The sequence below is a fragment of the Ahaetulla prasina genome, chromosome 18 (genome assembly GCF_028640845.1).
Source record: "Ahaetulla prasina isolate Xishuangbanna chromosome 18, ASM2864084v1, whole genome shotgun sequence".
Classification (NCBI taxonomy): Eukaryota; Metazoa; Chordata; class Lepidosauria; order Squamata; family Colubridae; genus Ahaetulla; species Ahaetulla prasina.
The window spans coordinates 10,197,704-10,222,247 of record NC_080556.1 but is presented as its reverse complement, the minus strand read 5'-3'; the positions used below and the strand labels follow the sequence as shown (position 1 = coordinate 10,222,247).

The 24,544-nt window shown below is 44.4% G+C and overlaps 1 protein-coding gene across 1 annotated transcript in view; it reads left to right on the top strand.

Annotated features, from left to right (window-relative positions):
* The window catches only part of LOC131187222 (protein-arginine deiminase type-1-like), a 36,402-nt gene extending 17,585 nt beyond the window's left edge, over positions 1 to 18,817 (top strand). Inside the window, exons 9-17 of the mRNA XM_058161462.1 lie at positions 3,783 to 3,886; positions 4,623 to 4,746; positions 5,364 to 5,471; positions 8,806 to 8,957; positions 10,812 to 10,956; positions 12,848 to 12,941; positions 13,750 to 13,829; positions 14,982 to 15,107; positions 18,584 to 18,817. Of these exons, the coding sequence (XP_058017445.1) occupies positions 3,783 to 3,886; positions 4,623 to 4,746; positions 5,364 to 5,471; positions 8,806 to 8,957; positions 10,812 to 10,956; positions 12,848 to 12,941; positions 13,750 to 13,829; positions 14,982 to 15,107; positions 18,584 to 18,817 (1,167 nt within the window). The remainder of the gene's footprint in view (positions 1 to 3,782; positions 3,887 to 4,622; positions 4,747 to 5,363; positions 5,472 to 8,805; positions 8,958 to 10,811; positions 10,957 to 12,847; positions 12,942 to 13,749; positions 13,830 to 14,981; positions 15,108 to 18,583) is intronic.
* Positions 18,818 to 24,544: the final 5,727 nt, after the last annotated feature.

Below are 24,544 nucleotides of genomic sequence, written 5' to 3'. Positions count from 1 at the left end.
GACACTCAGCTGTATTTTCCACACCGGCCACCCCAATGAAGCTATCAAGTGCTGTCCCGGTGTTTGGAAGCCGACGGGTCTGGATGGGGAGCAACAGGCTCAAGCTCAATCCTCCAAGACAGAGTGGCTGTGGATGCCGGCATCCCGCACAGTCAGCTGAGTCCACGGCTGACTGTCGGGAGCGAGTCATTGGCCCCGGCGGAGAGGGTGCGCAATTTGGGCGTTCTCCTGGATGAACGGCTGTCTTTGATGAACACCTGACGGCCGCCTCCAGGAGAGCTTTCCACCAGGTTCGCTTGGTGCGCCAGTTGCGCCTTTCTAGACCGGGATGCCCTATGCACGGTCACCACGCCTGTGACGCCTCGCCTGGATTACTGCAATGCTCTCACATGGGGCTCCCTTGAGGGGCATCCGAGGCTACAGTTAGTCCAGAATGCAGCTGCGCGGGTGATAGAGGGAGCCCCTCGGGGCTCCCGAATGACACCTATCCTGCGCAGGCTGCACTGGCTGCCTGTGGCTTTCCGGGTGCGCTTCAAGGTTTTGGTGAACATCTTTAAAGCGCCCATGGCATAGGGCCGGGCTATTTACGGGACCGCCTGCTGCTACCGAATACCTCTCACCGACCCGCGCCTCACAGAGAGGGACTCTCAGGGTGCCGTCGGTGCGACAGTGTCGCCTGGCGACGCCCAGGAAGGGCCTTCTGTGGGGCTCCGCCTCTGGAATGACCTCCCCAGGACTTCGCCAACTTCCGGACCTCCGAACCTTTCGCATGAGCTTAAAACTTACCTATTTATTTGCGCTGGCCTGTTAGTTTTTAAATTTATGGGTTTTTAAATGGGTTTTAGTTTTAAATTTTAATTATGGCCAATTTTAATAAGTTTTTTAAGTGTATTTTAAATTGTATTTATATATTGTCTATTTTACTTGGCTGTGAACCGCCCTGAGTCCTTCGGGAGAAGGGCGGTATACAAATTTAATAAATAAATAAATAAATAAATAAATAAGTTCAAGCCCCACCAGGCTCAAGGTTGACTCAGCCTTCCATCCTTTATAAGGTAGGTAAAATGAGGACCCAGATTGTTGGGGGGCAATAAAAGTTGACTTTGTATATAAATATACAAATAGGATGAAGACTATTGCTTAACACAGTGTAAGCCGCCCTGAGTCTTCGGAGAAGGGCAGGATATAAATGCAAAAAAAAAAAAAAAAAAGGCTGAGTTGCCTAATCATCAGAGCCTTTTTTTTAACCTTTTAAAAGCATTTTTTTTACAACCTATTCGGCCGAATAGGTTGTGGAAAAAAAAATGCTTTTAAAAGTAAAAAAAAAAGATTGCGCGCCACAGCTGATCACCCCCCCACTGCGCGCTGTTCTACTTACCCCATGCCTCCTTTTGGCTTGCACCATGTCCGCACATGCCTTGCATTTGGTGCGTGGTACACACTGCGCATGCACACGTGCGCAGCCTGCAAACCGGTGGTACACCGGTTCAGATTTTACCACTGGTTCGACAGACTTGAACAATGCATCAACCCTGAACACACAATAGGCCCGGTCAGTGGTGAAATGTAAAATTTGTTACTACCGGTTCTGTGAGCGTGGCTTGGTGGGGACGGGGAGGTAATGTGATTGGGTGGACGTGGCCAACTTTTTTAAAAAAAACTTTTAAAAGCATTTTTTCTACAACCTCTTCGGCCGAAGAGGTTGTAGAAAAAAAATGCTTTTAAAAGGCTCTGACGATCCCAGCTGAGCCGCGCGATCATCAGAGGCATGTTTTTTTTAACTTTTAAAAGCATTTTTTCGAGTAATGCTTACTTGAAAGACTATACACAAGAAAAATATATTTTAGAATGGAAAATGTGGATTGATTATATTCAAAATAAGTATCAGATAAAAAAATATCGAATAGCATATGAGTAGATTTAGGAAATATTTTGTATTAGATATATTTCTGAAGGAGAGGGGAATTGAGAGTGTGATTATGTGTGGAGTGACTAGAGATTATAATTTAGGAATTATTTTGGATTATGATTGTTAGTTTTGATACCCTGCATTTTGTTCTGGGAAGTCGGGGTGGGGGGTGGGGGGTAAGGGAGAGGGGAATTGGGGGGTTGAGGGTAGAGATGGAGTGATGGTTAATGTACAGGGATTATTGAAGATGTATAAATATAATTAATGTAGGGTCGGGTCTGCCCAGTTACCATTTTAGAACGGTGGGGAGGGAGAAAAGAGAGAGTAGGAGGTAGGAAAGAGGAGAAGAGGAAGGAAGAGGGGTAGAAGAGGGAGAAGGAAGGTGTAGGGTGGAGGGAGGAGAGGATGTAGATAAGAGAAGGAGAGGAAGGTCTGGAAAGTAAAAGAAGGTAGAAGAGGGAAGAGTGTTAAAAAGGGGGGTGGTGACTGGGCAAGCCCGACTAATTGTATATAACTGTACATTGGATGAGCTGTTTGATATGATTGTAAAAATAAAACTTTTTTATGAAAAAAAATAAAAATAAAAGCATTTTTTCAGCCGAAGAAAAAATGCTTTTAAAAGTTAAAAAAAAAACCTCTGATGATCGTGCAGCTCAGCTGGGCATGGGTGGGGGGACGGGGAGGGATTTTTGCTATTGGTTCTTAGAACCACCTGCTGCCATTGCTACCGGATCGGGCAATCCGGTCCGAACTGGGAGCATTTCACCCCTGGGCCTGGTCCAACATGATGAAATTTAATGAGGAGAAAAGAAAGATTTTACACCTAGGCATTAAAAAAAAAACAAAGGTACAAGTACAGATAACAGATTAACAGAGTTGGAAGGGACCTTGCAGGTCATCTAGTCCAACCCACTGCCCAAGCAGGAAACCCTACATCTGCCTCTACCTAGGATCAAACACACAATCTCCTGATTGCGAAGCAAGAGCTCCACCTCTAGGCCACAGCAGCTGGGCTTTAAGATAAGACAAAACCTGACTCAAACAAAGCCACTGTGAGGGAGAACTTGGGAGTCCTATTGGACGATCCCTTAAACATGAGCCAGCAGTTTGCGACAGCAGCAAAAAAAAAGCTAATACAATCCTTGAAATATAAACAGAGGCCTGGCATCCAAATTCTGTGAAGCATTCGTATTGCTTTATAAATCCTTAGTAAGACCACACTGCATTCAGTTTTGGTTGCCACGATGTAAAAAAGATGTGGAGACTCTAGAAAGAGTGCAGAGAAGAGCAACAAAGAGGATTAGGGGACTGGAGGCTAAAACATACAATGAACGGTTGCTGGAACTGGGTAGGTCTAGTTTAATGAAAAGAAGGACTAGGGGAGACATGATAGCAGTCTTCCAATATCTCAGGGGATGCCACAAAGAAGAGGGAGTCAAGCTATTCTCCAAAGCACCTGAAGGCAGGACAAGAAGCAACGAGTGGAAACTCATCAAGGAGAGAAGCAACTTAGAACAAAGGAGAAATTTCCTAAGAGTGAGAACAATTAATGAGTGGAACGCCTGCAGAAGTTGTGAATGCTCCAACACTGGAGGTTTTTAAGAAGCGATTGGACAGCCACCTGTCTGAAATAGGTATAGGGTGTCCCCCTTGAGTCGGGGGCTGGACTAGAAGACCTCCAAAGTCCCTTCCAACTCTATTCTGGTTGATTCTAATTGCTTGATTGATTGTTTCCTATCAAAGCATCGGTGGGCTCATTGGATAAAAACCCACCATTTTTTTTGTCCTGCAGACCATTTTTGGGAAGCAGACCCAAGTTACTGCTGGAAGGCGATGGTCCTAATGTCATCCATTTTCTTCCCTCTCTTTCCAGACCTCACCAGCCACTCCGGTTTTTACGGATATGGTGGTTTTCCATGTCGCTCCTTGGCTCATGACCCCCAACACCCAGAGACCGCTGGAGATCTTCGTCTGCAGGTAGCCCTTCCCGGGCGTAACAAGACTACATTAACCAAAATAAGTCTAAATTTAGAGTTAATTCCTCAGGACAGGATAGACATTTAACTGGGCAGTTATGAAGGAGGCCTCCTAAATTAAGGGAACAACATGTTAATACCACTTTATAATGCCTTGGTAAGGCCACACTTGGAATATTGCATCCAGTTTTGGTCGCCACGATGTAAAAAAGATGTTGAGACTCTAGAAAGAGTGCAGAGAAGGGCAACAAAGATGATTAGGGGACTGGAGGCTAAAATATATGAAGAACGGTTGTAGGAACTGGGTATGTCTAGTTTAATGAAAAGAAGGACATGGGGAGACATGATACCAGTCTTCCAATATCTCAGGGGTTGCCACAAAGAAGAGGGAGTCAAGCTATTCTCCAAAGCACCTGAGGGTAGAACAAGAAGCAATGGATGGAAACTAATCTAAAGAGAGAAGCAACTTAGAACTAAAGAGAAATTTCCTGACAGTTAGAACGATCAATAAGTGGAACAACTTGCCTGCAGAAGTTGTAAATGCTCCAACACTGGAAATCTTTATGAAAATGTTGGATAACCTTTTGTCTGAAATGGTGTAGCGTTTCCTGCTTGGGCAGGGGGTTGGACTAGAAGACCTCCAAGGTCCCTTCCAACTCTGTTATTACGTTACGTTGTTCCTTGATCACCTAACTTTCTCAGTTGCAATTCCTGTTGCCATCTTCTCTCTCGTTTAGCATCGAGCAGGGTATACACTCCAACGGAAAATTCCTGGAGGCGATAAAACTTCTGGCAAGGAAAGCCAACTGCAAATTAACCATTTGCCCCGAAGTTGAAAACAGGGGAGACCGCTGGATTCAGGTACACCAGTTTGGGATGCAAACTGATTTCCCCCCTGACCAAATCTCTTCAGCAATTAATCAGTGAAAATCAATTAATTAACCAATCAATCAATCGATTAGTACAACGGCTTGTCTCCAGAAGTTGTGGGCTCTCCATCGCGGGAGTTTTTAAAAGAAGAGACTGCCATTTGTCTGGAATGTCTAGGGCAGTGATGGTTAACCCTTTTGCCAGCGAATACTAGGAGGAGGGGGGCAAGGGGTCGCACGCATGCGTGCCCACACCTATAATTCTATGCGCCCCGCCCCTACGCATCTGTGCGTGAACCCCCCTGCTCTCCCTGCTCCTGGCACGTGATGGTCTGCTAGGCCCATTTTTCTCTCTCACCTGGCTCCAGAGCCTTTCTAGGAGTTGGGGAGAGCAAAAATGGCCTTCCTCACCCCCCCTGGAGGTCCTACAGATGCCAGAATCGGGCTATTTGCCAACTTCCGGTGGGACTGGAAGGCCCGAAAATGCTCTGGGCAGCGTGCCGTAGGTTCGCCATCATAGGTATAGGATCCTCCTGCTTGATCTGGGAGCTGGACCAAGCTGCAACTCTCTTCCAACTCTGTTCTTCTGTCTTTCTTCCCCCAAAAAAGGATGAGATGGAGTTTGGTTACGTAGACGCTCCTCATCAATCCTTCCCCGTCGTCTTCGATTCTCCCAGGAACCGGGGCCTGAAGGAATTCCCTTTCAAGAAGATTTTGGTAAGTCGGCTTCTCCCAGCCTTTCTCCGCCGAGGGAGTTCAGATCCACCCCCTCCTTAGAACAATAGAGAAGAAACGGGGCCACTTTTCGTTTCTTGGATTTATTTATTTATTTATTTATTTAAATTTCTAGACCGCCCTTCTCCCGAAGGACTCAGGGCGGTTTACAGCCATATAAAAAAAAAAACAATATCCAAACATTAACATAATTTAAAATGAAATATTTAAAATTTAGGCTACTCCTTAAAACCCGTTTAAAATTCTCCATAAAAAAGTTTTATTTTTACAATCATATCAAACAGCTCATCCAATGTACAGTTATATACAATTAGTCGGGCTTGCCCAGTCACCACCCCCCTTTTTAACACTCTTCCCTCTTCTACCTTCTTTTACTTTCCAGATCTTCCTCTCCTTCTCTTATCTCCTCCCTCCACCCTACACCTTCCTTCTCCCTCTTCTACCCCTCTTCCTTCCTCTTCTCCTCTTCTCCTCTTTCCTACTTCCTACTTTCTCCTCTTTTCTCCCTCCCCACCGTTCTAAAATGGTAACTGGGCAGACCCGACCCTACATTAATTATATTTATACATCTTCAATAATCCCTGTACATTAACCATCACTCCATCTCTACCCTCAAAACCCGTTTAAAATTCCCAATTAAAACTATCAGGCCAGTCCTGCACGATGAAACAACCATGTTTTCAGCTCGCGTCGGAAAGTCCGGAGATTGGGGAGTTGGCGAATACCAGGTGGTAATTCGTTCCAGAGGGTTGGAGCCTCCACAGAGAAGGCCCTTCCCCTGGGGGTCACCAGCCGACATTTTCTAGCCGACGGTACCCCAAGGAGGCCCACTCTGTGGGAGTGCACTGGTCGCTGGGAGGCCGTCGGTTGCAGTAGGCGGTCCCGTAAATAACCAGGTCCCGTGCCATGAAGCGCTTTAAAGGTGATAACCAATACCTTGAATTGCACCCGGAAGATCACCGGAAGCCAGTGCAGCCTACGCAGGAGTGGTGTTATATGGGAGCCTCGACTTGCTCCCTCTATCACCCGCGCGGCTGCATTCTGGACCAGCTGAAGCCTCCGGGTGCTCTTCAAGGGAAGCCCCATGTAGAGAGCGTTACAGTAGTCCAGACGGGAGGTGACAAGAGCATAAGTGACCGTGCATAGGGCATCCCGGTCTAAGAAGGGACGCTTCTTAGAGGAACTAAGAGGACCCGAGCAGGTAGCAACAAACGCAGTCCTGAATGAAAATAAACTTTATTCAAGCAGCTGGGAATTGACCCATTCCCAGTGTCCGTGAAACTCAAAAGTAAGCAAAGGCTTCTCACACAAAACAGTCTGTCATTATCTCCAACCTGGTCCAAGTTAGATAATTGCCAAAGTCCCTTGCAGATAAGCATCTCGAGCAGAGAATGGAGAAGTTCTGTCCCCCTCGCCTCAGTCCAAGCAATGACTTAATTAGCCGGCAACTATCAGCTTCTGGCAGCAAACTAGCGAGCATCTGCCAAGTGTCTCTGTTATCTCTCTTGCTTTGTTCCTGAGTCAACCAGGAACAAACAGTACTTCAGCTCTAGTTAAGCAGTTGATTTGCTTGCCACGAAGTGGTATAGCAGCCTTTGCTGCTTTTATATCCTGTGGGGTGTGGCTCCATGACTCAGCAGGCCTGCCCCAACCCTGCTTCTGTTGTTCCCGTCTCTCCTGCTTACAAAACCTAGGGTCCAGCCAGGCCTGATTGCCATCAGCTGGGTCTGGAGGCATGGCCTGGGGGGGGGGAAGAGTCAGGGGACGGAGGCCTCGTTATCTCCTCCACCTGGCCTGCCTCTGGCTCCTGGGGCTGAGCCAGGGAAGCCGGTGCTCCTGAGGTAAGTCCTGATGGCCCTTCCCCCTCACTTTCTGAGTCACTTTCTGGCAGGGGGCCCAGCTCGGGCAGCGCAGACACAACAGGAGAGCTGCCAAGGTCTTCTCAGAGAAACATCCAGAGCAGAGAATGGGACGAGCGCAGCTCCAACGTTGTTTTCTGGCAAACTGAGACACCGATGCCGGTCTTCTTTTAAACCTTCTGGGAGGGGCCAATTATCTCTTGGCCCTACCCCCGAGGTGACCTCTCTGCTTGAGGTGCTCCTACCTCTTGGCAGCTCTTCTTTCAGGCATTAGGGACAGGCTCTTCCAGTTCCTCCTCCTCCTCCTCCTCGCTACTCTCGGCCTCTGGAGGCTCTGGAGTCTGCACCCCATTTCTCGATGGCCCTGGCCTCGCCTCCGCCTCATCACTGTCCGATTCCGCCACCAGTACCGTAGGTTGATGACGGACCACAACAACAGGATAAGGATTGGCTTGCAGCCTTTCAGAAGGAATCTGAACCGCAATAAAGTTATACTGTTTCACCAAAAATGTGGAACGGTCCTCCGAGAAATTTTGCACCATAAATAACATGGTTCGGCTTCTAAGGGATAGAAGATTCTTCAGTGGGTCTTGTATGTATGTTTGTATGTTTGTATGTATTATTTTCTTGAAAAAAAGAATCATCATTTCAAGGCTTTTATAGTGTTCTTTTTTTCCAGGGCAAAATTTTTTATTTTCCATAATAATTCCCACAATTTGACCAGTGTACAATACAATCACTTATCCAACAATCGATCCTATACTCAAATTATACTCAATCAGGGCTGCACGACCGCCACTCCCTCCCTTAATCCTTTCTACCCTTCTCATCCTTCTTCGACTTTCCCCACCATCCTTCTCCTCGCTTTCCTACTTCCCCGCCTCTTTCCCACTTCTCACTACCATCCTTTCTAACCCTCTATCTTCTCCTCCTCCTTCTCCTCCTATCCTTTCTTCTCCCTCCCTTCTTTCCTACCTACCTACCTGCCTACCTACTTTCTTCCTTCTTTACTCCTCTTTCCTTACCCTTTCCCTTCGGGAGTGGTTACCGAGCAGTCCCGACTTTACACCATTCCAACTTGTTTAATTCTACCATTATTCCTGTACAATGGCAATCAATCAATTTATAATCTTCCCCTCCTCCCCCCCCCCCCCCCGAGACTTCCCAGAACAGAATACAGGGTATTGTAACTAACAAACATAATCTAAAATATAACATAAAACATATTCCATTTCACACCATCACACTATCAATTCCCTTCTTTCTTAAACTCTAATACATAGCAATTCCTAACTTCACTCAAAAACTAATTGATATTTTTTAATCTGATACTTATTTTGAATATAATCAATCCACTTTCTCCATTCCAAAATATATTTTTCTTGTGTACAGTCTTTCAAGTAGGCAGAAATTGCTTTTACAGTGTTCTTATCGTCTTTTTCTTTACTGTCATCAAGGGCCCTGATTTTGGGTACGTCACTCGGGAACCCAAGAACGGGAGAGTATCCAGTCTGGATTCTTTTGGTAACCTGGACGTCAGCCCACCCGTCTCGGTTAAGGGAAGAAACTACTCCTTGGGGAGGATCCTCATAGGCAGCAGCTTCCCTGGGTAAGGAAGTCGGCCGAAAATATGCTTTTAAAAATAATAATAAAAAAGGCCTCTGATGATCACACGGCTCAGCCGGAATCGTCAGAATCTTATAAAAGCATTTGTTTCTACAAACTCTTTGGCCGAATGCTTTTAAAAGGCTCTGGTGATCCCAGATGAGTTGTCTGATCATCAGAGACTTTTTTTTTCTTTTAAAGGCAAAAAAAAATGCTTTTAAAAAAAAAGAAAAGCCTCTGACGATCAGGCAACTCGGCTGGGATCGCCAGAGCCTTTCAAAAGCATTTTTTAACAACCTCTTCGGCCGAAGAGGTTGTAGAAAAAATGCTTTTAAAAGTAAAAAAAAAATAAAGTTGACCACGCCCACCCAGCCACATTACTCCCCCCCCCACCAAGCCACATCCATAGAACCAGTAGTAACAAATTTTACATTTCACCACTGGTTAAGACTTCAACTCCCAGAATTCCCCAGCCAAGCAAGGGGTGCCTTTCTGCTCGAACCTTGTTTGGCGACTGCAATGAGCGGAGGGGTCATTAACCCTGGCTTCCTGCTTCTTTTCACGGAGTTGTCGAGGGCGGTTGGTTGGGAGACGGCCAACGTTATGACATTCAGGAAATAAATCTTGGTTTTCTTGTAACCAAGTCATTTGGTGGCCCAAGGTACGCCAGGCTGGAGAGCCAGAGGAAGACCCATGAGCATTTATGATCTAGCTTTGTGTTGTTCGGTTGCTAAGTTTATTTATTTATTTATTTATTTATTTATTTATTTATTTATTTATTTATTTATTTATTTTGTCACAACAGTATATATAAGCATAAGCATGAAATAACTATACAATCTATAAGCATATATATATATATAACCCTAAGTATGTAATGACTATAGTAATTGGATTATAATGAAAGGAAACAATAGGACAGGAACGGTAGGCACGTTTGTGCTCTTATGCGCGCCCCTTACAGACCTCTTAGGAAAGGGGTGAGGTCAATAGTAGACAGTTTTTGGTTAAAGCTTTGGGGATTTGGGGAAGAGACCACAGAGTCAGGTAGTGTATTGCAGGCATTAACAACTCTGTTACTGAAGTCATATTTTCTGCAATCAAGATTAGAGCGGTTAACATTAAGCTTAAATCTATTGTGTGCTCGTGTATTGTTGCAATTGAAGCTGAAGTAGTCTTCGACAGGAAGGACATTGTAATGGATGATTCTATGAGTTAAACTCAGGTCACGTCGAAGGCGGCGGAGTTCTAAGTTTTCTAAACCCAGGATTTCAAGTCTGGTGGCATAAGGTATTTTGTTGAATTCAGAGGAGTGGAGAACTCTTCTTGTAAAGTATTTCTGGACACGTTCAATTGTATTGATGTCAGAAATGTGGTATGGGTTCCAGATAGGCGAGCTGTATTCAAGAATTGGTCTAGCAAAGGTTGTTGTATCTGACAACAGTTGTGTCTGATTCTTCAGAACTCCACGAAACAGCATGCCAAGGCACCCCAGTGTCCTCTACCTTCTCCGGGAATTTGCCTAAAATCACGTTCATTGCGTCAACGACTGTATCTAACCATCTCATCTTTGGCTGTCCTCTTCTCAATTTGCAGTCCGTCATTCCAAACACTAGGGTCTTCTCCAATGAGCTCGCTCTTCTCATTTAGTGGCCAAGATTGGGAAGCCCTGACCTAAATCTTCTATTTACCCCATCAATAACGTAGAGCCGGAGGAGACATAAACCTGGATATATTTTTTTTCTTTCTATAAGCTGTAAAAGAGACATCCGCAAGACAGGTCCTCCTTGACACGTAGGAAATCAGATTTGTTCTGGAGCTTCTGCATTTCACGCTTCTCTCTTTATCCAACGCTTAGATCCGGCAACAGGAAAATGACGAAAATTGTCAGAGATTTTCTGTACGCTCAGAAAGTTCAAGCTCCTGTAGAGCTTTATTCGGATTGGCTGACAGTGGGTCACGTGGATGAATTCTTGAGCTTTGTTCCGGCTCCGGGCAAGAAGGTATGGATTGGTGGGGGAATTGGGCAGAAGGTTGGATTAGATCAGCAATCTGTGGCTCTGGAGCCGCATGTGGCTCTTTCATCCCTCTGCTGTGGCTCCCTGTTGCTGGTCGGCTCCACAATTTATAGGGCTTTCGGTTAGGACAGGTAGAGAAAAAGGACGCCGCGCTAGGAGGAGGCTCTATGGTGGGGGGAACCAGACTTCCGGTCGGCGGAGGAAAAAGGACGCCGTGCTAGGAGGAGGCTCTATGGTGGGGGGAACCAGACTTCCGGTCGGCAGAGGAAAAAGGACGCTGTGCTAGGAGGAGACTCTATGGTGGGGGAACCAGACTTCCGGTCGGCAGAGGAAAAAGGACGCCGTGCTAGGAGGAGACTCAGTGGGGGAACCGGACTTCCGGTCAGCTCCACAATTGAACGGGGGCTTCTGGGTTAGGACTTTTGTGGCCTTTGAGTGTTTAAGGTTGCCGACTCTTGGACTAGATAGAAGACCTCCCTTCCAAGCCAATTATTCTATGTTCTATAATTCCCTTTCCCAATTAAGCTTGCATTCACCTGCATAGCCATATATGAGCCAGGGTCAGTGGTCGGTTGTTCTCGGTTCGGACCGGTTCGCAAGAACCGGTAGTAAAACCGGCAGGAGGCTCCGCCCACTGACCCGGACGTCATCAGGAAGCGTGTGTGTGAGTGAAGTGAGGGCGCATGTGTGGCCTTGTTGCAAACCGGTGGTAAAGGTAAGTAGAACCCACACCTGGCCGGGGTGGTGCAGTGGTTACAATGCAGTATTGTTGGCTAACTCTGCCCACTGCCATCAGTTTGATCCTGACCGGCTCAAGGTTGACTCAGCCTTCCATCCTTCCGAGGTTGGCAAAATGAGGACCCAGATTGTTGGAGGCAAGAGGCTGACTCTGTAAACTGCTTAGAGAGGGCTGTAAAAGCACTGTGAAGCAGTATTGAAGTCTAAGTGCTATTGCTTATTGTAATCTATTGATTACAAAAGTTGATTTGACTGCAAAGGTATCCCCGGTTGCTCTCTGGGCCATTTGCATAATCCCGTGTGAACTTTTCTTTTATAATATCTTCCTTCTCCATAAAATAATACAATTAGTCTGTCTAGGCAGGTAATCTGCTACTTAAAACAGTTGGTTTAAATTAAATTAAATTAAAATTAAAATTTAAATTAAATTAGATTGTTTAAAGTTACATGAGCGCTGAAAAACAACAACCCACAATTTAGGACCTGGGATGAAATCCAGCAAGTTCCGACAGGTTCGAAAGAACCGGTAGCGGAAATTTTGAGTAGTTTGGAGAACCGGCAAAGGCCACCTCTGGCTGGCCCCAGGGTGGGGTGGGAATGGAGATTTTGCAATATCCTTCCCCTAGGAATGGGGAGGAAATGGGGATCTTGCAGTATCCTTCCCCTGGAGTGGGATGGGAATGGAGATTTTGCAATATCCTTTCCCCCAGGAGTGGGGTGGGAATGGAGATTTTACAGTATCCTTCCCCTGCCGCATCCACCAAGCCACGCCCACCAAGCCCCGCCACGCCCACCAAGCCCCGCCACGCCCACCAAGCCCCACCCACCAAGCCCCGCCACACCCACCAAGTCCCACCCACCAAGCCCCGCCACGCCCACCAAGCCCCACCCACCACGCCCCACCACGCCTACCAAGCCCCACCCACCAAGCCCCACCAAGCCCACCAAGCCCCACCCACTAAGCCCCGCCACGCCCACCAAGCCACCCCAACGGAACCGGTAGTAAAAAATTTTAAATTTCACCACTGAAGCAAACCATACCAAACATCCTGCATTCAGTTATACTGTGGGAATAAAATTTAACTCGGGTTCTTACCCTCCTGGGTGTGTGTGTTTGTGTGTGTGTGTCTCCATGCAGGGTTTCCGGCTGCTTCTGGCCAGTCCCCTCGCTTGCTTGAAGCTGTTTGAAGAGAAGCAAAGAGAAGGTTATGGAAAGGCTGCCCTGTTTGAAGGTGAGCTCTAAGGTTATCCTTCCCAGCTGATTCCATGGGAGACCTCCTACCATTATTTATTTATTTTTATTTATTTATTTATTTTGTCACACAGTATATCTAAGCATAAGCATGAAATAACTATACAATATATAAGCATATATATAAGCATAAGTATGTAATAACTATATTAATTGGATATAATGAACATTAGGACAGGAATGGTAGGCACGCTGGTGCTCTTATGCACGCCCCTTACAGACCTCTTAGGAATGGGGTGAGGTCAATAGTAGATAGTTTTTGGTTAAAGCTTTGGGGATTTTGGGAAGAGACCACAGAGTCAGGTAGTGTATTCCAGGCATTAACAACTCTGTTACTGAAGTCATATTTTCTGCAATCAAGATTGGAGCGGTTCACATTAAGCTTAAATCTATTGTGTGCTCGTGTATTGTTGCGATTGAAGCTGAAGTAGTCTTCGACAGGAAGGACGTTGTAACAGATGATTCTATGAGTTAAACTCAGGTCATGTCGAAGGCGGCGGAGTTCTGAGTTTTCTAATCCCAGGATTTCAAGTCTGATAGCATAAGGTATTTTGTTGTATTCAGAGGAGTGGAGAACTCTTCTTGTAAAATATTTCTGGACACGTTCAATTGTATTGATGTCTGAAATGTGGTATGGGTTCCAGACAGGCGAGCTATATTCAAGAATTGGTCTAGCAAATGTTTTATATGCTCTGGTTATTAGTGTAGTGTTTCTGGAGAAGAAGCTACGCAAGATTAAGTTTACAACTCTTAAAGCCTGATGTATAAATCTTTAATTTTTTCCCCAGGTCTGAGGAGGGTGGGGAAAATTACCCTCGATGAGATCCTGATGGACAGAAATTTGCGCCAAGACAGCAAATATGTCCAGGTAAAACAGTAAGAAAAGTGTGGCATTCAGGTGTGTTTTTCTCCTTTACAGACTTCTGAAACACACATTAAAAAAATAAAATAAAAATAAAGCTGGTTCCCAGCAAAAGGCAGAAGTTCTCCATTGCGTAATTAATTCCACACCATTCAGAAACCGTTTACCAAGGATTTAGAGGTGTGAAAATGAACCCAGAATCTTTGGGTGCAACACTTCTAAGAAGCTAATTTGCAACAGCCAACTTCTAAGATTTTGTCTAGACCACCCTTAGTAATTTCCTTCCTTGACTAATGTCATATCCTCTTTTTGGATCTAAGGATGACATCTGTCAAATAATTGTAAGAGGGAGTTATCAGCTGCCTGTTTTCAAATCCCATGTTCTTATTTCCTAAGAAGTAGAAAAAAGTATATTTTGTTTGGTTTAGAAAACCCTGCATCCGACAGAAAAGTGGCATATTAATTTTTGAAATATCACATACTTTATACTACCTCCTTGGTGTCTCCAACTGACTAAAGAACTACTGTTTTGTTTTAGAAATATTAAAACCTCTCCTTAAATTTTGGGCCGGTTTAGCTTGGGCCGGTTTAGCTCACGCTGGTAAAAGCCTGTTATTAAGAACACAGTAGCCTGCAATTACTGCAGGTTCGAGCCCGGCCCAAGGTTGACTCAGCCTTCCATCCTTTATAAGGTAGGTAAAATGAGGACCCAGATTGTTGGGGGGGCAATAAGTTGACTTTGTAAAAATATACAAATAGAATGAGACTATTGCCTTATACACTGTAAGCCGCCCTGAGTCTTCGGAGAAGGGCGGGGTATAAATGTAAACAAAATAAAAAATAAAAAATTAACAACTGCAAGTATTTTTTAAGCCTACGTGTGTCCCTTTCTATAATATGTCCCACCACACCTCTTTTTGTATAAAATGCCTTCAGGACAGGTGATACGAATTAAAGCTTTAACACAGGAGTCTCCAAACTTGGCAACTTTTTAAGACTGCCGGACTTCCACTCCCAGAATTCCTCTGCTGGCTGGGGAATCATTCTGGGAGTAGAAGTCTGCCAGTCTTAAAAGTTGCCAAGCTTGGAGACCTCTACTTTAATCGGATGGGAACCCACCTGCATCACACACGCTTGTCCTTCTGTACCTCTTTGCAGAGTTGCATTGATTGGAACCGGAGTATTTTAAAGCGGGAACTCGGACTGACCGAACGAGACATCGTTGATATCCCCCAGCTTTTCACCCTCGAAGGGTCCACTGCCACAGCCCTGTTCCCAGACATGGTGAGAGACCCTCTGTCCTGTCCCATCCCCCACTCCGACGAATGAGTCAAGGAAGTCCGGAACCAATTTGGCAATGAAGTCTCTGCAGCTTGTCAAGCTCCTCCGAGGTTTCTCAGGGCAGACAGGAATCCAAGTTATGACTTCAGCGATAGGGTCCGGTATCAGCAAACGCGATAAGACTTCGCTTGACTCAAGATTGGAATGCCAAAAGCAGGTCCTTTATATAGGCTGTGGGGTGTGGCTCCATGACTCAGCATTTATCCAGGCCTGCCCCTCCTTTCCTTCTGCTGGCGTCACCTCTCAGATCTCCGGAAGCGAGGGTCCTCCCACGCTGAATTGTCTTCAGCTGGATCTGCTGACAGCTTCTGGGAAAGGGAGGGGTCAGGAGGAATAGGCCCGAGCAATTCCAATACCTGGCTGATGTCCTGTTCTGACGGCTGAGCCAAAGGAACACACGCTGTATGAGTGAGGTTTATTGGGCTACTCCTTTCACTCCTGGAATCCTCTCCGGGCCTGGGGCCAGGGCTGGAGGCATGACAGGCCGTTCATCTTCATTATCAGACTCGGAGTCTGATAAAAGGCCCTGTTGGAGATGGGAGGGGCCCGGCTGAGGAGAGGAGGGAGGACGCGTCACAACATCTAAACAAATTCATCCATTTCACCTAGTATCAGCAAAACTATAATTCCTTGTTTGCCATGGCTTCCTGCCTACTCTTCATGCAGAATTGCTGAGAAAGTTTGCTGTGGAGTGGAGGGAGGACAAGTCATAACATCCTCCTTCCCATTGGTCTTTCCAAAGCAAGCATCCCTTCTGAGCATCCTACGGGGCAGAGCCAACCCCTGAGGCTGGGTTTCAATGCCAAGGTTCCCTGGTGTTCTGTCCCCCGTCCCCCCCGCACACCTCACCTAAGAAAACACAAGCACCGAAGAATGTCTGCCAGCAATTTATTTACAAGTTGGCCTGGTTTCCTTTGGCAGAGGAAAGTTCTGGCAGCTGCTCTCCAAGTGCCAGCCAAGTTTCTTATCAAGAGTCAGCATGTTTACAGTCCATTGCCAGAGCAACCAGGAGTCTAAAGAATGGTCAAGAGTTACACACGAAAATCCAAGCCTTAAAATCCAAAAACTGTCTGAAGCTCACATGATGCAGTTCACACTTAGTAGCTTTTGTCCGTCACAAGGGCCCGATGGCAACCCTACCCGCTTTTATCCCCTGTGGGGTGTGGCTCAGTAACTCAGCACTCCCTGGGCCTGCCACACCTCTTCCTCTGCTGCGCATGCCTCTCTTTCTGATGCTGTCTGGGGTCAATCCAGGATTGATCCTCCTCATCCTCTATCTGTGTGGGCTCTGACACGCCTTCTTCCTGGCCTTTCGCCGGCACTTGAGGCATTGCCAGGAAGGAGGGACCTGGAGAGGGAGGCCTTGTTGACTCCTCTTCCTCACTCCCCAAGTCATCCTCCTCCATGAGGACAGGCTCGGGGGCTGGAGTCACAACACCTGGAGAGAACAACAGAGAATAGAATAGAATAGAATAGAATAAAATAGAATAGAATAGAATAGAATAGAATAGAATTTTTTATTGGTCAAGTGTGATTGGATGCACAAGGAATTTGTCTTGGTGCATATGCTCTCAGTGTACATAAAAGAAAAGATGCTTTCATCAAGGTACAACACTTACAACACTTAATGATAGTCATAGGGTACAAATTTAGCACTTAATGATACAACACTTAATGATAGTCATTGGCTACAAATAAGCAATCAGGAAACAATCAATATCAGTATAAATTGTAAGGATACAAACAACAAAGTTACAGTCATACCGTCATAAGTGGAAAGAGATGGGTGATGGGAACAATGAGAAGATTAATAGTAGTGCAGATTTAGTAAATAGTCTGACAGTGTTGATGGAATTATTTGTTTAGCAGAGTGATGGCGTTCGGGGAAAAACTGTTCTTGTGTCTAGTTGTTCTGGTGTGCAGTGCTCTATAGCGTCGTTTTGAGGGTAGGAGTTGAAACAGTTTATGTCCTGGATGCGAGGGGTCTGTAAATATTTTCACGGCCCTCTTCTTGACTTGTGCAGTATACAGGTCCTCAATGGAAGGCAGGTTGGTAGCAATTGTTTTTTTCTGCAGTTCTAATTATCCTCTGAAGTCCGTGTCTGTCTTGCTGGGTTGCAGAACCAAATTATTTATAATCTTTATTTATAGATTTATAAACTATCACATCTATGGGGATTCTCAGTCATCCAGGCCATGGTTGTCCCGAAGGTGCTTTTTCAAGAGGCAACTGGACATTCCTGTTTTTCTTTGAAGACGTTTCGCTTCTCATCCAAGAAGCTTCTTCAGCTCTGAGCTGAAGAAGCTTCTTGGATGAGAAGCGAACCGTCTTCAAAGAAAAACAGGAACGTCCAGTTTCCGTTAAAAACAACAACAGCAGCCACCTTCTTTTGGATAATCTACCATGCTTTCCATCAGCAAAAGGGAGAAATTGGAAAATTTCCTAGTTTGCTTATCTTCGTTTTTAAAGATTGCATTCAATGTCTTTCCATTGAAAGAGTAGTGGCCAAAAGGAAGGGTTTTGTTTTGAATGAAATGAAGATGCTGGCCAACCAGCACTGGTAACTCCAAGCAGTAGCTTCAAATCATGAAAAATGGTTAAATCCTGTTGACTCAAAAAGGAGGAGCTTAGACTTTTAAACCCTTTAGCAGAGAAAAAAAACCCACATGGGATGGAAATCATTTTACTCAATTCTGAGCAAAAAGGGCTCCTTCCAAAACTGAACGAAGGGATGTTTTGATGTAACGGTCATTTAAATATGAGCCAGCAGTGCGCTGCCTCTGGCAAAAAAGCCAACGCAATCCTAGGCTGCATTAACAGAGGGATAGAATCAAGTTCACATGAAGTGTTAATATGCTTCATAATACTTTGGTAAGACCATAGTTGGAATATTGCATCCAGTTTTGGTCGCCACAGTATAAAAAGGATGTTGAGATTCTGGAAACAGCGCTGAGAAGAGCAACAAAGATGATTAGGGGACTGGAGGCTAAAACATATGAAGAACGGTTGCAGGAAATGGGTATGCCTAGTTTAATGAAAAGAAGGACTAGGGGAGACATGATAGCAGCGTTACAATATCTCAGGGGCTGCCACAAAAAAGAGGGAGTCAAACAATTCTCCAAAGCACCTGAAGGCAGGACAAGAAGCAATGGGTGGAAACTAACCAAGGAGAGAAGCAACTTCGAAATAAGGAGAAATTTCCTGTGGAACAACTTGCCTGCAGAAGTTGTGAATGCTCCAACACTGGAGGTTTTTAAGAAAATGTTGGATAACCATTTGTCTGAAGTGGTGTAGGGTTTCCTGCCTGGGCAGGGGGTTGGACTAGAAGGCCTCCAAGGTCCCTCCCAACGCTGTTATTCTGGTTGGACAAAAGAGATGGTTGAGAAGTCAACTCAATTCTTTGTCTTCTTCTCCGCAGGTAAATATGCTCGTCTTAGGGGAACACCTGGGCATTCCCAAGCCGTATGGACCCATCATCCACGGCCAGTGTTGCTTAGAAGTGAAGGTCCGCTCCCTCCTGGAGCCACTGGGCCTCTCCTGCATGTTCATCGATGACTTTTTCTCCTACCATGTCTTGTCGGGAGAAGTCCATTGTGGCACCAACGTCCTGCGGGAACCTTTTTCCTTTCGTTGGTGGAATATGCTTCTATGAAAAAAAAACTGCCCATAAATTATCTCAGGCTTTATTTTCTTGAGGCCTTTGTCTCTGAGTTTGGTAGGGAGGAGAAGGAAAACCTTTCCCAGAGATAATTTCTCAACACCTTCCCGAAATTTGTTTCAGTTTGGGGTCTTTGAATACACAAAAGCAGTAACAACTAACCATGCAAGACAGCACATTAGATAGAATTGTCTGGCTTTCTGGAAAAAACGCTGTTTCTGCTGAAACCAGTGAGAGGAGAAGAAAATTACCTGGAAAAGCCAAATATATTTACATTTTCAGTGGGAATTATTCAAAAGCGATCAACCAGGAGCTCCTGGATAAAACCACAAGGAACTGCTGTCTGTGTAAGAAGCAAAAAATATTTATTCGTTGTATGAGGGTTGACCCAAATTGACTTTCCAATTTTGGGGGCGGGGGGGAGGAAAGAGGCATTTGAAAATCTTGCAAGCGTCCGTGGCTTCAAGTGGCTAACTCCGAGTTCCAAACAGATACAAATCCAGCCCAAAGTCTGATTACTTGGCAGAATCTGCATATGGGACTGGGATGATTCTCTGTCCACTACTAGCATAGATAGATTTAGAGCAGTGGTTCTCAACCTTTATAGTGCTGCGACCCCTTTAATACAAATCCCCATGATGTGGCGACCCCAACCGTAAAATTATTTTCGTTTTGAATTTATTGCGCCTGAAGCCGTATTGGCTAGAGATCTGAACAGCTTGCGATTGCCTTGAGGACGGAGGCATTAAAGCGGAGACTCCTCCCCTATTAAGTTTATGGCGCCTGAAGCCAGATTAGGCTAGCGATTGGGAGTGATTGCAGCTGGCTTGAGAGGGAGACATCAGAGCAAAGATTTCTCTCTCTTTTTTAATTCATTGCGCCTGAAGCCGAATTCGGCTAGCGATTTGAAGAGCCTGCAGCTGGTTTATGGAGTCAACCATTGGAGCGCGATTCTTCGACTCGCAAGTATACTTCCCATATTTCCGATCGTCTTAGGCGACCCCTGGCAAATCGTCATTCGACCCCCAACGGGGTCCCGACCCACAGGTTGAGAACCGCTGATTTAGAGGCTAAAAGTAGAGCAACATGCAGGACCAGCTACAAAAATCGGGTGAGAATCTCACAAAAAAGGGGTGGGGGAACCCAAGAGAAGGATGGGAAACTCTGATTGTTTGGCTTGAGATGGGATCGTTATCTCAGCCAGGAATGCCAAATTCTTGAAAATAAAAATGTGCATTGTGAAATTGTCTCCGGCTCAGTTGTCCAAGACGATCGCTTTGCAGCCTGTTGCGTTTCAGTGATTTTCATCGGCACCGCACAAGAGGAAGTGTTGATGTTCCTGATTAAGCCTGTTTTTCCTTCGAAATGAGGGGCACGGGTGCTTTTCCAATGAAACTTCTTTAGCAACAGGCACCTTACTTTACATTACATTGCAACTCGATTACATTACGAGAAATCCTTCATGACTCAATAAATCGGAAAAGTCGCTCATGAGGGTACAATAAGCAAGCAATACAGAGTCTATACCGTACGGATAGTCCTTGACTTATCACCATCTGTTTAGTGACTGTTCTAAGTTGAACCCTGAAAGAAATGACTTGTGACCGGTCCTCGCAGTTACGACCGTTGCAACGTGGAAACTGGCATGTATTTACAATAGTTTTGTAATATTGTACACTGAGAGCATATGCACCAAGACAAATTCCTTGTGTGTCCAATCACACTTGGCCAATAAAATTTTATTCTATTCTATTCTATTCTGGTTGCAGAGGTCAGGATATTGCCGTTTGCGGCCTTCCCAGGCAGCTTTCCAACAAACATAGGGCAAGCCTGAATCGCTGAATGACGGCATGATTCACTTAATGACTGCAGTGATTCATTTAACAACAATGGAGGGAAAAAAAGGGTTGTAAAATCACATTTCTCCTAGAAGCATGAAGCTGTAAACACCCAGCCTGAAGATGACAAATGGGACTTCGTCAAAACGTCACCCAGACACTTCCAATTTTACGCGGGAGAAAACCCGAATAACCAACCCCCTGCCCAGGCAGGAAACCCTACACCATCTCAGTCAGATGGTTATCCAACATTTTCTTAAAAATTTCCAGTGTTGGAGCATTCACAACTTCTGATGGCAAGTCGTTCCACTTATTGATTGTTCTAACTGTCAGGAAATTTCTCCTTAGTTCTAAGTTGCTTCTCTCCTTGATTAGTTTCCACCCATTGCTTCTTGTTCTACCCTCAGGTGCTTTGGAGAACAGCCCGACTCCCTCTTCTTTGTGGCAGCCCTTCAAATATTGGAACACAGCTATCATGTCTCCCCTAGTCCTTCTTTTTGTTAAACTAGACATACCCAGTTCCTGCAACCGTTCTTCATATGTTTTATCCTCCAGTCCCCTAATCATCTTTGTTGTTCTTCATATGTATGTATGTATGTATGTATGTATGTATGTATGTATGTATGTATGTAAGTCTTGGCATTTTCGGGTCTTTTCCCGTGTAAGGTTGAGAGTATCTTGGCGACGTTTCGACGAGGTCTCACTCAACATCTTCAGGCTGGTGTCTGGGAGCAATGTGTGATTGCAGCTGTTTCTTCACACATTGCTCCCAGAAGCACGAAGCTGAAGCCTGAAGATGACGAATGAGACTTCGTCGAAACGTTGCCAAGACACTTCCAATTTTACGCAGGAGGAAACCCGAATAACCAAAGACCTACATACAAACACCCGCGAAAACCTCAGAAAACAAACACACACACACACACACACACACACACACACACACACACACATATATATATATATATATATATATATATATGTAGGTCTTTGGTTGTTCGGGTTTTCTCCCGTGTAAAATTGGAAGTGTCTTGGCGACGTTTCGATGAAGTCTCATTCGTCATCTTCAGGCTTCAGCTTCGTGCTTCTGGGAGCAATGTGTGATCGCAGCTGTTTCTTCCTTTTAACTGCTAGTGGGGGTTTGAACTGATTGGGTGGGAGCTTGGCTGTGCTTTATTTATTTTTTTTTTTTTTTTATTTATTTATTTATTTATTTTGTCACAACATCATACAAAAAGATTATATAGTATATACACATATAAACATATATAGGAAGAAGAAAAGAAAAACAATAGGACAGGAACGGTAGGCACGTTTGTGCGCTTATGCACGCCCCTTATGGTCCTCTTAGGAATGGGGTGAGGTCAATAGTAGAAAGTTTTTGGTTAAAGCTGTTAGGATTATGGGAAGAGACCACAGAGTCAGGTAAAGTATTCCAAGCACTGATGATTCTGTTGCAGAAGTCGTATTTTCTGCAATCTAGATTAAAGCGGTTTACATTAAGTTTAAATCTATTGGTTGCCCTTGTATTATTGCAATTAAAGCTGAAGTAGTCTTTGACAGGAAGGACATTACAATAGATGATTCTGTGAGCTAAACTTAGGTCTTGTCGAAGGCGACGGAGTTCCAAGTTTTCTAAGCCTAGGATTTCAAGTCTGGTGGGATAAGGTATTTTGTTGTTTTCAGAGGAATGGAGAACTCTTCTTGTAAAATATTTCTGGACACGTTCAATTGTATTGATGTCAGAGATGTGGTGAGGGTTCCAAACAGGTGAGCTGTATTCTAGAATTGGTCTAGCAAATGTTTTATATGCTCTGGTTAGTAGTGTGGTGTTTTTGGAAAAGAAGCTACATAAAATTAGGTTTACAACTCTTAGAGCTTTTTTGCTATGTAGTTGCAGTGGGCTTTGGCACTTAGATCATTTGACATGAAAACTCCAAGGTCTTTAACGGGATGGGGTCGTCTGTAAGGTAATGTCCATCTAGTATGTACTTAGTTTTAGAGTTCTTTTTCCTATATGTAAGACTGAGCATTTGCTGGTTGAAATTTGAGCTGCCAATTTTAGACCAAGCGGTTAGATGGTCAAGGTCGTTTTGAATGATAGAAGTGTTGTCTGTGGTGTTAAATAGTTTGACATCGTCAGCAAAGAGAACACAATTACTTGAGATATGGTCACAAAGATCATTAATGTATAGAATAAAGAGTGTTGGTCCAAGGACGCTGCCTTGAGGAACGCCACTCTTGACAGGAACAGGATTTGATAAAGCATTGCCAATTTTGACCACTTGTTGTCTGTTAGACAGAAAAGCAGATATCCATTTGTGGAGGGGTCCTGAGATGCCATAGGATGTTAGTTTAAGGAGAAGTTTATCGTGTACTACTGAGTCAAAAGCTTTGCAGAAGTCTATGTAGATTGCATCTATTGATTTGCCTTGATCTAGATTTGAAGTCCATATGTTTTGCAGTGGAGAAGTTGTAAGTTACATGATAACTTTTCCTGAAACCAAATTGTTTGTTGGAGAGTAGGTTGTTAGTTTCTAAGTGTGAGGTAATGGATTGATTGATGATAGATTCCATGACTTTGCAGGTGACGAGCAAAGGGAGATCGGTCTGTAGTTTTCACTAAGCTGGGGTCTCCTTTTGTGAAGATGGGGATGACTGTGGCTAGTGACCAAAGTTTGGGAAGAGAACTGGTAGTGAAAGCTTTATCAAAGATAATACTTAGGGGTTCAGCTATATTAATGGAAAGTTTTTTTAAGAAATATGCACATAGACCATCAGGTCCAATAGAAAGCGATGGTTTTAAGTTGTGAAGAGCTTTACCAACGTTGTCTTCTGTGAAATCTATATGAGTTAGATCATCATAGTCATTGCTGGTTCGTTTGTGGAATGTTGGATATGTGTTATCGGAGTTAACAAAAACTGAGCCAAAGAAAATGTTGAAGAGGTTTGCTTTGACTGTTTCGTCATTGCATTCTTTGTTGTTAGAATCTTTTAGTGGTGGGATGGATCTTGAATCTTTAAGTTTACTGTTGACAAAATTATAAAAGGCACGATTGGAATTTGTGCGTAGAAGGTTTTCTTCTTGCTTGGTGTGGTAATTTGTGCATTCAGTTTTAATTTGGTTGCATATGTTTCTGTAACGGTTTCTGAAGTTTGTAACATAGCCTTTTTTGTTTCCTTTCCAGAGGATTTTTTTGATTGAAGCTTTTTTATTGATATGGGTAGTTTGTTTTTCTTGGACATGGTAGTCATTCGTGGTACATATAATTTAATGACTCTATTGATTTCAAGTAGGAAGATTCTATAGAGGTCATCAGCGGTTATGCAGGTTGCAAACAGATTTTGCCAGTTCAGAAGTGAAAGATCGTTGTTTATAAGGACGAATTGGCTTTCTTGAAGTTGTAGTTGGGAGTTCTGGTGTTATGACGATTTAAGTATGGACGATATTGAGACGAAAATCAATCATGCAGTGGTCACTGTTTGAAAAAGGTTCTTTAATTTGTAGTCCGTAAATTGAGTTTGGATTGTTGCAGAAGATGAGGTCAAGGCAGTTGTTGAGTCTTGTATTGTTAGTTACAAGTTGTTCAAGACCTAGGTTTGTAACAGCGTTGTATAGTGTAGTATGGATTGGGTCAGTTGAACATTCATTGGTTGTCCAGTTAATGAGAGGTAGATTTAAGTCACCCAGGAAGATAAGAGGGTATGGGCAAGAGGTAGTCCATGTTAGCATTGAGGTTGGCATATTTATGGGTAATGTCATAGTCGGGGCTCTGTAGCATAGTAAGAATCAAGAGTAGTGTCAAGGGATAGGTCGCATACTATGGTTTCAGGAAGAGAGTTTATGTGCTACTTGGATATTTTTAGATTCAGTGTCTTTTGT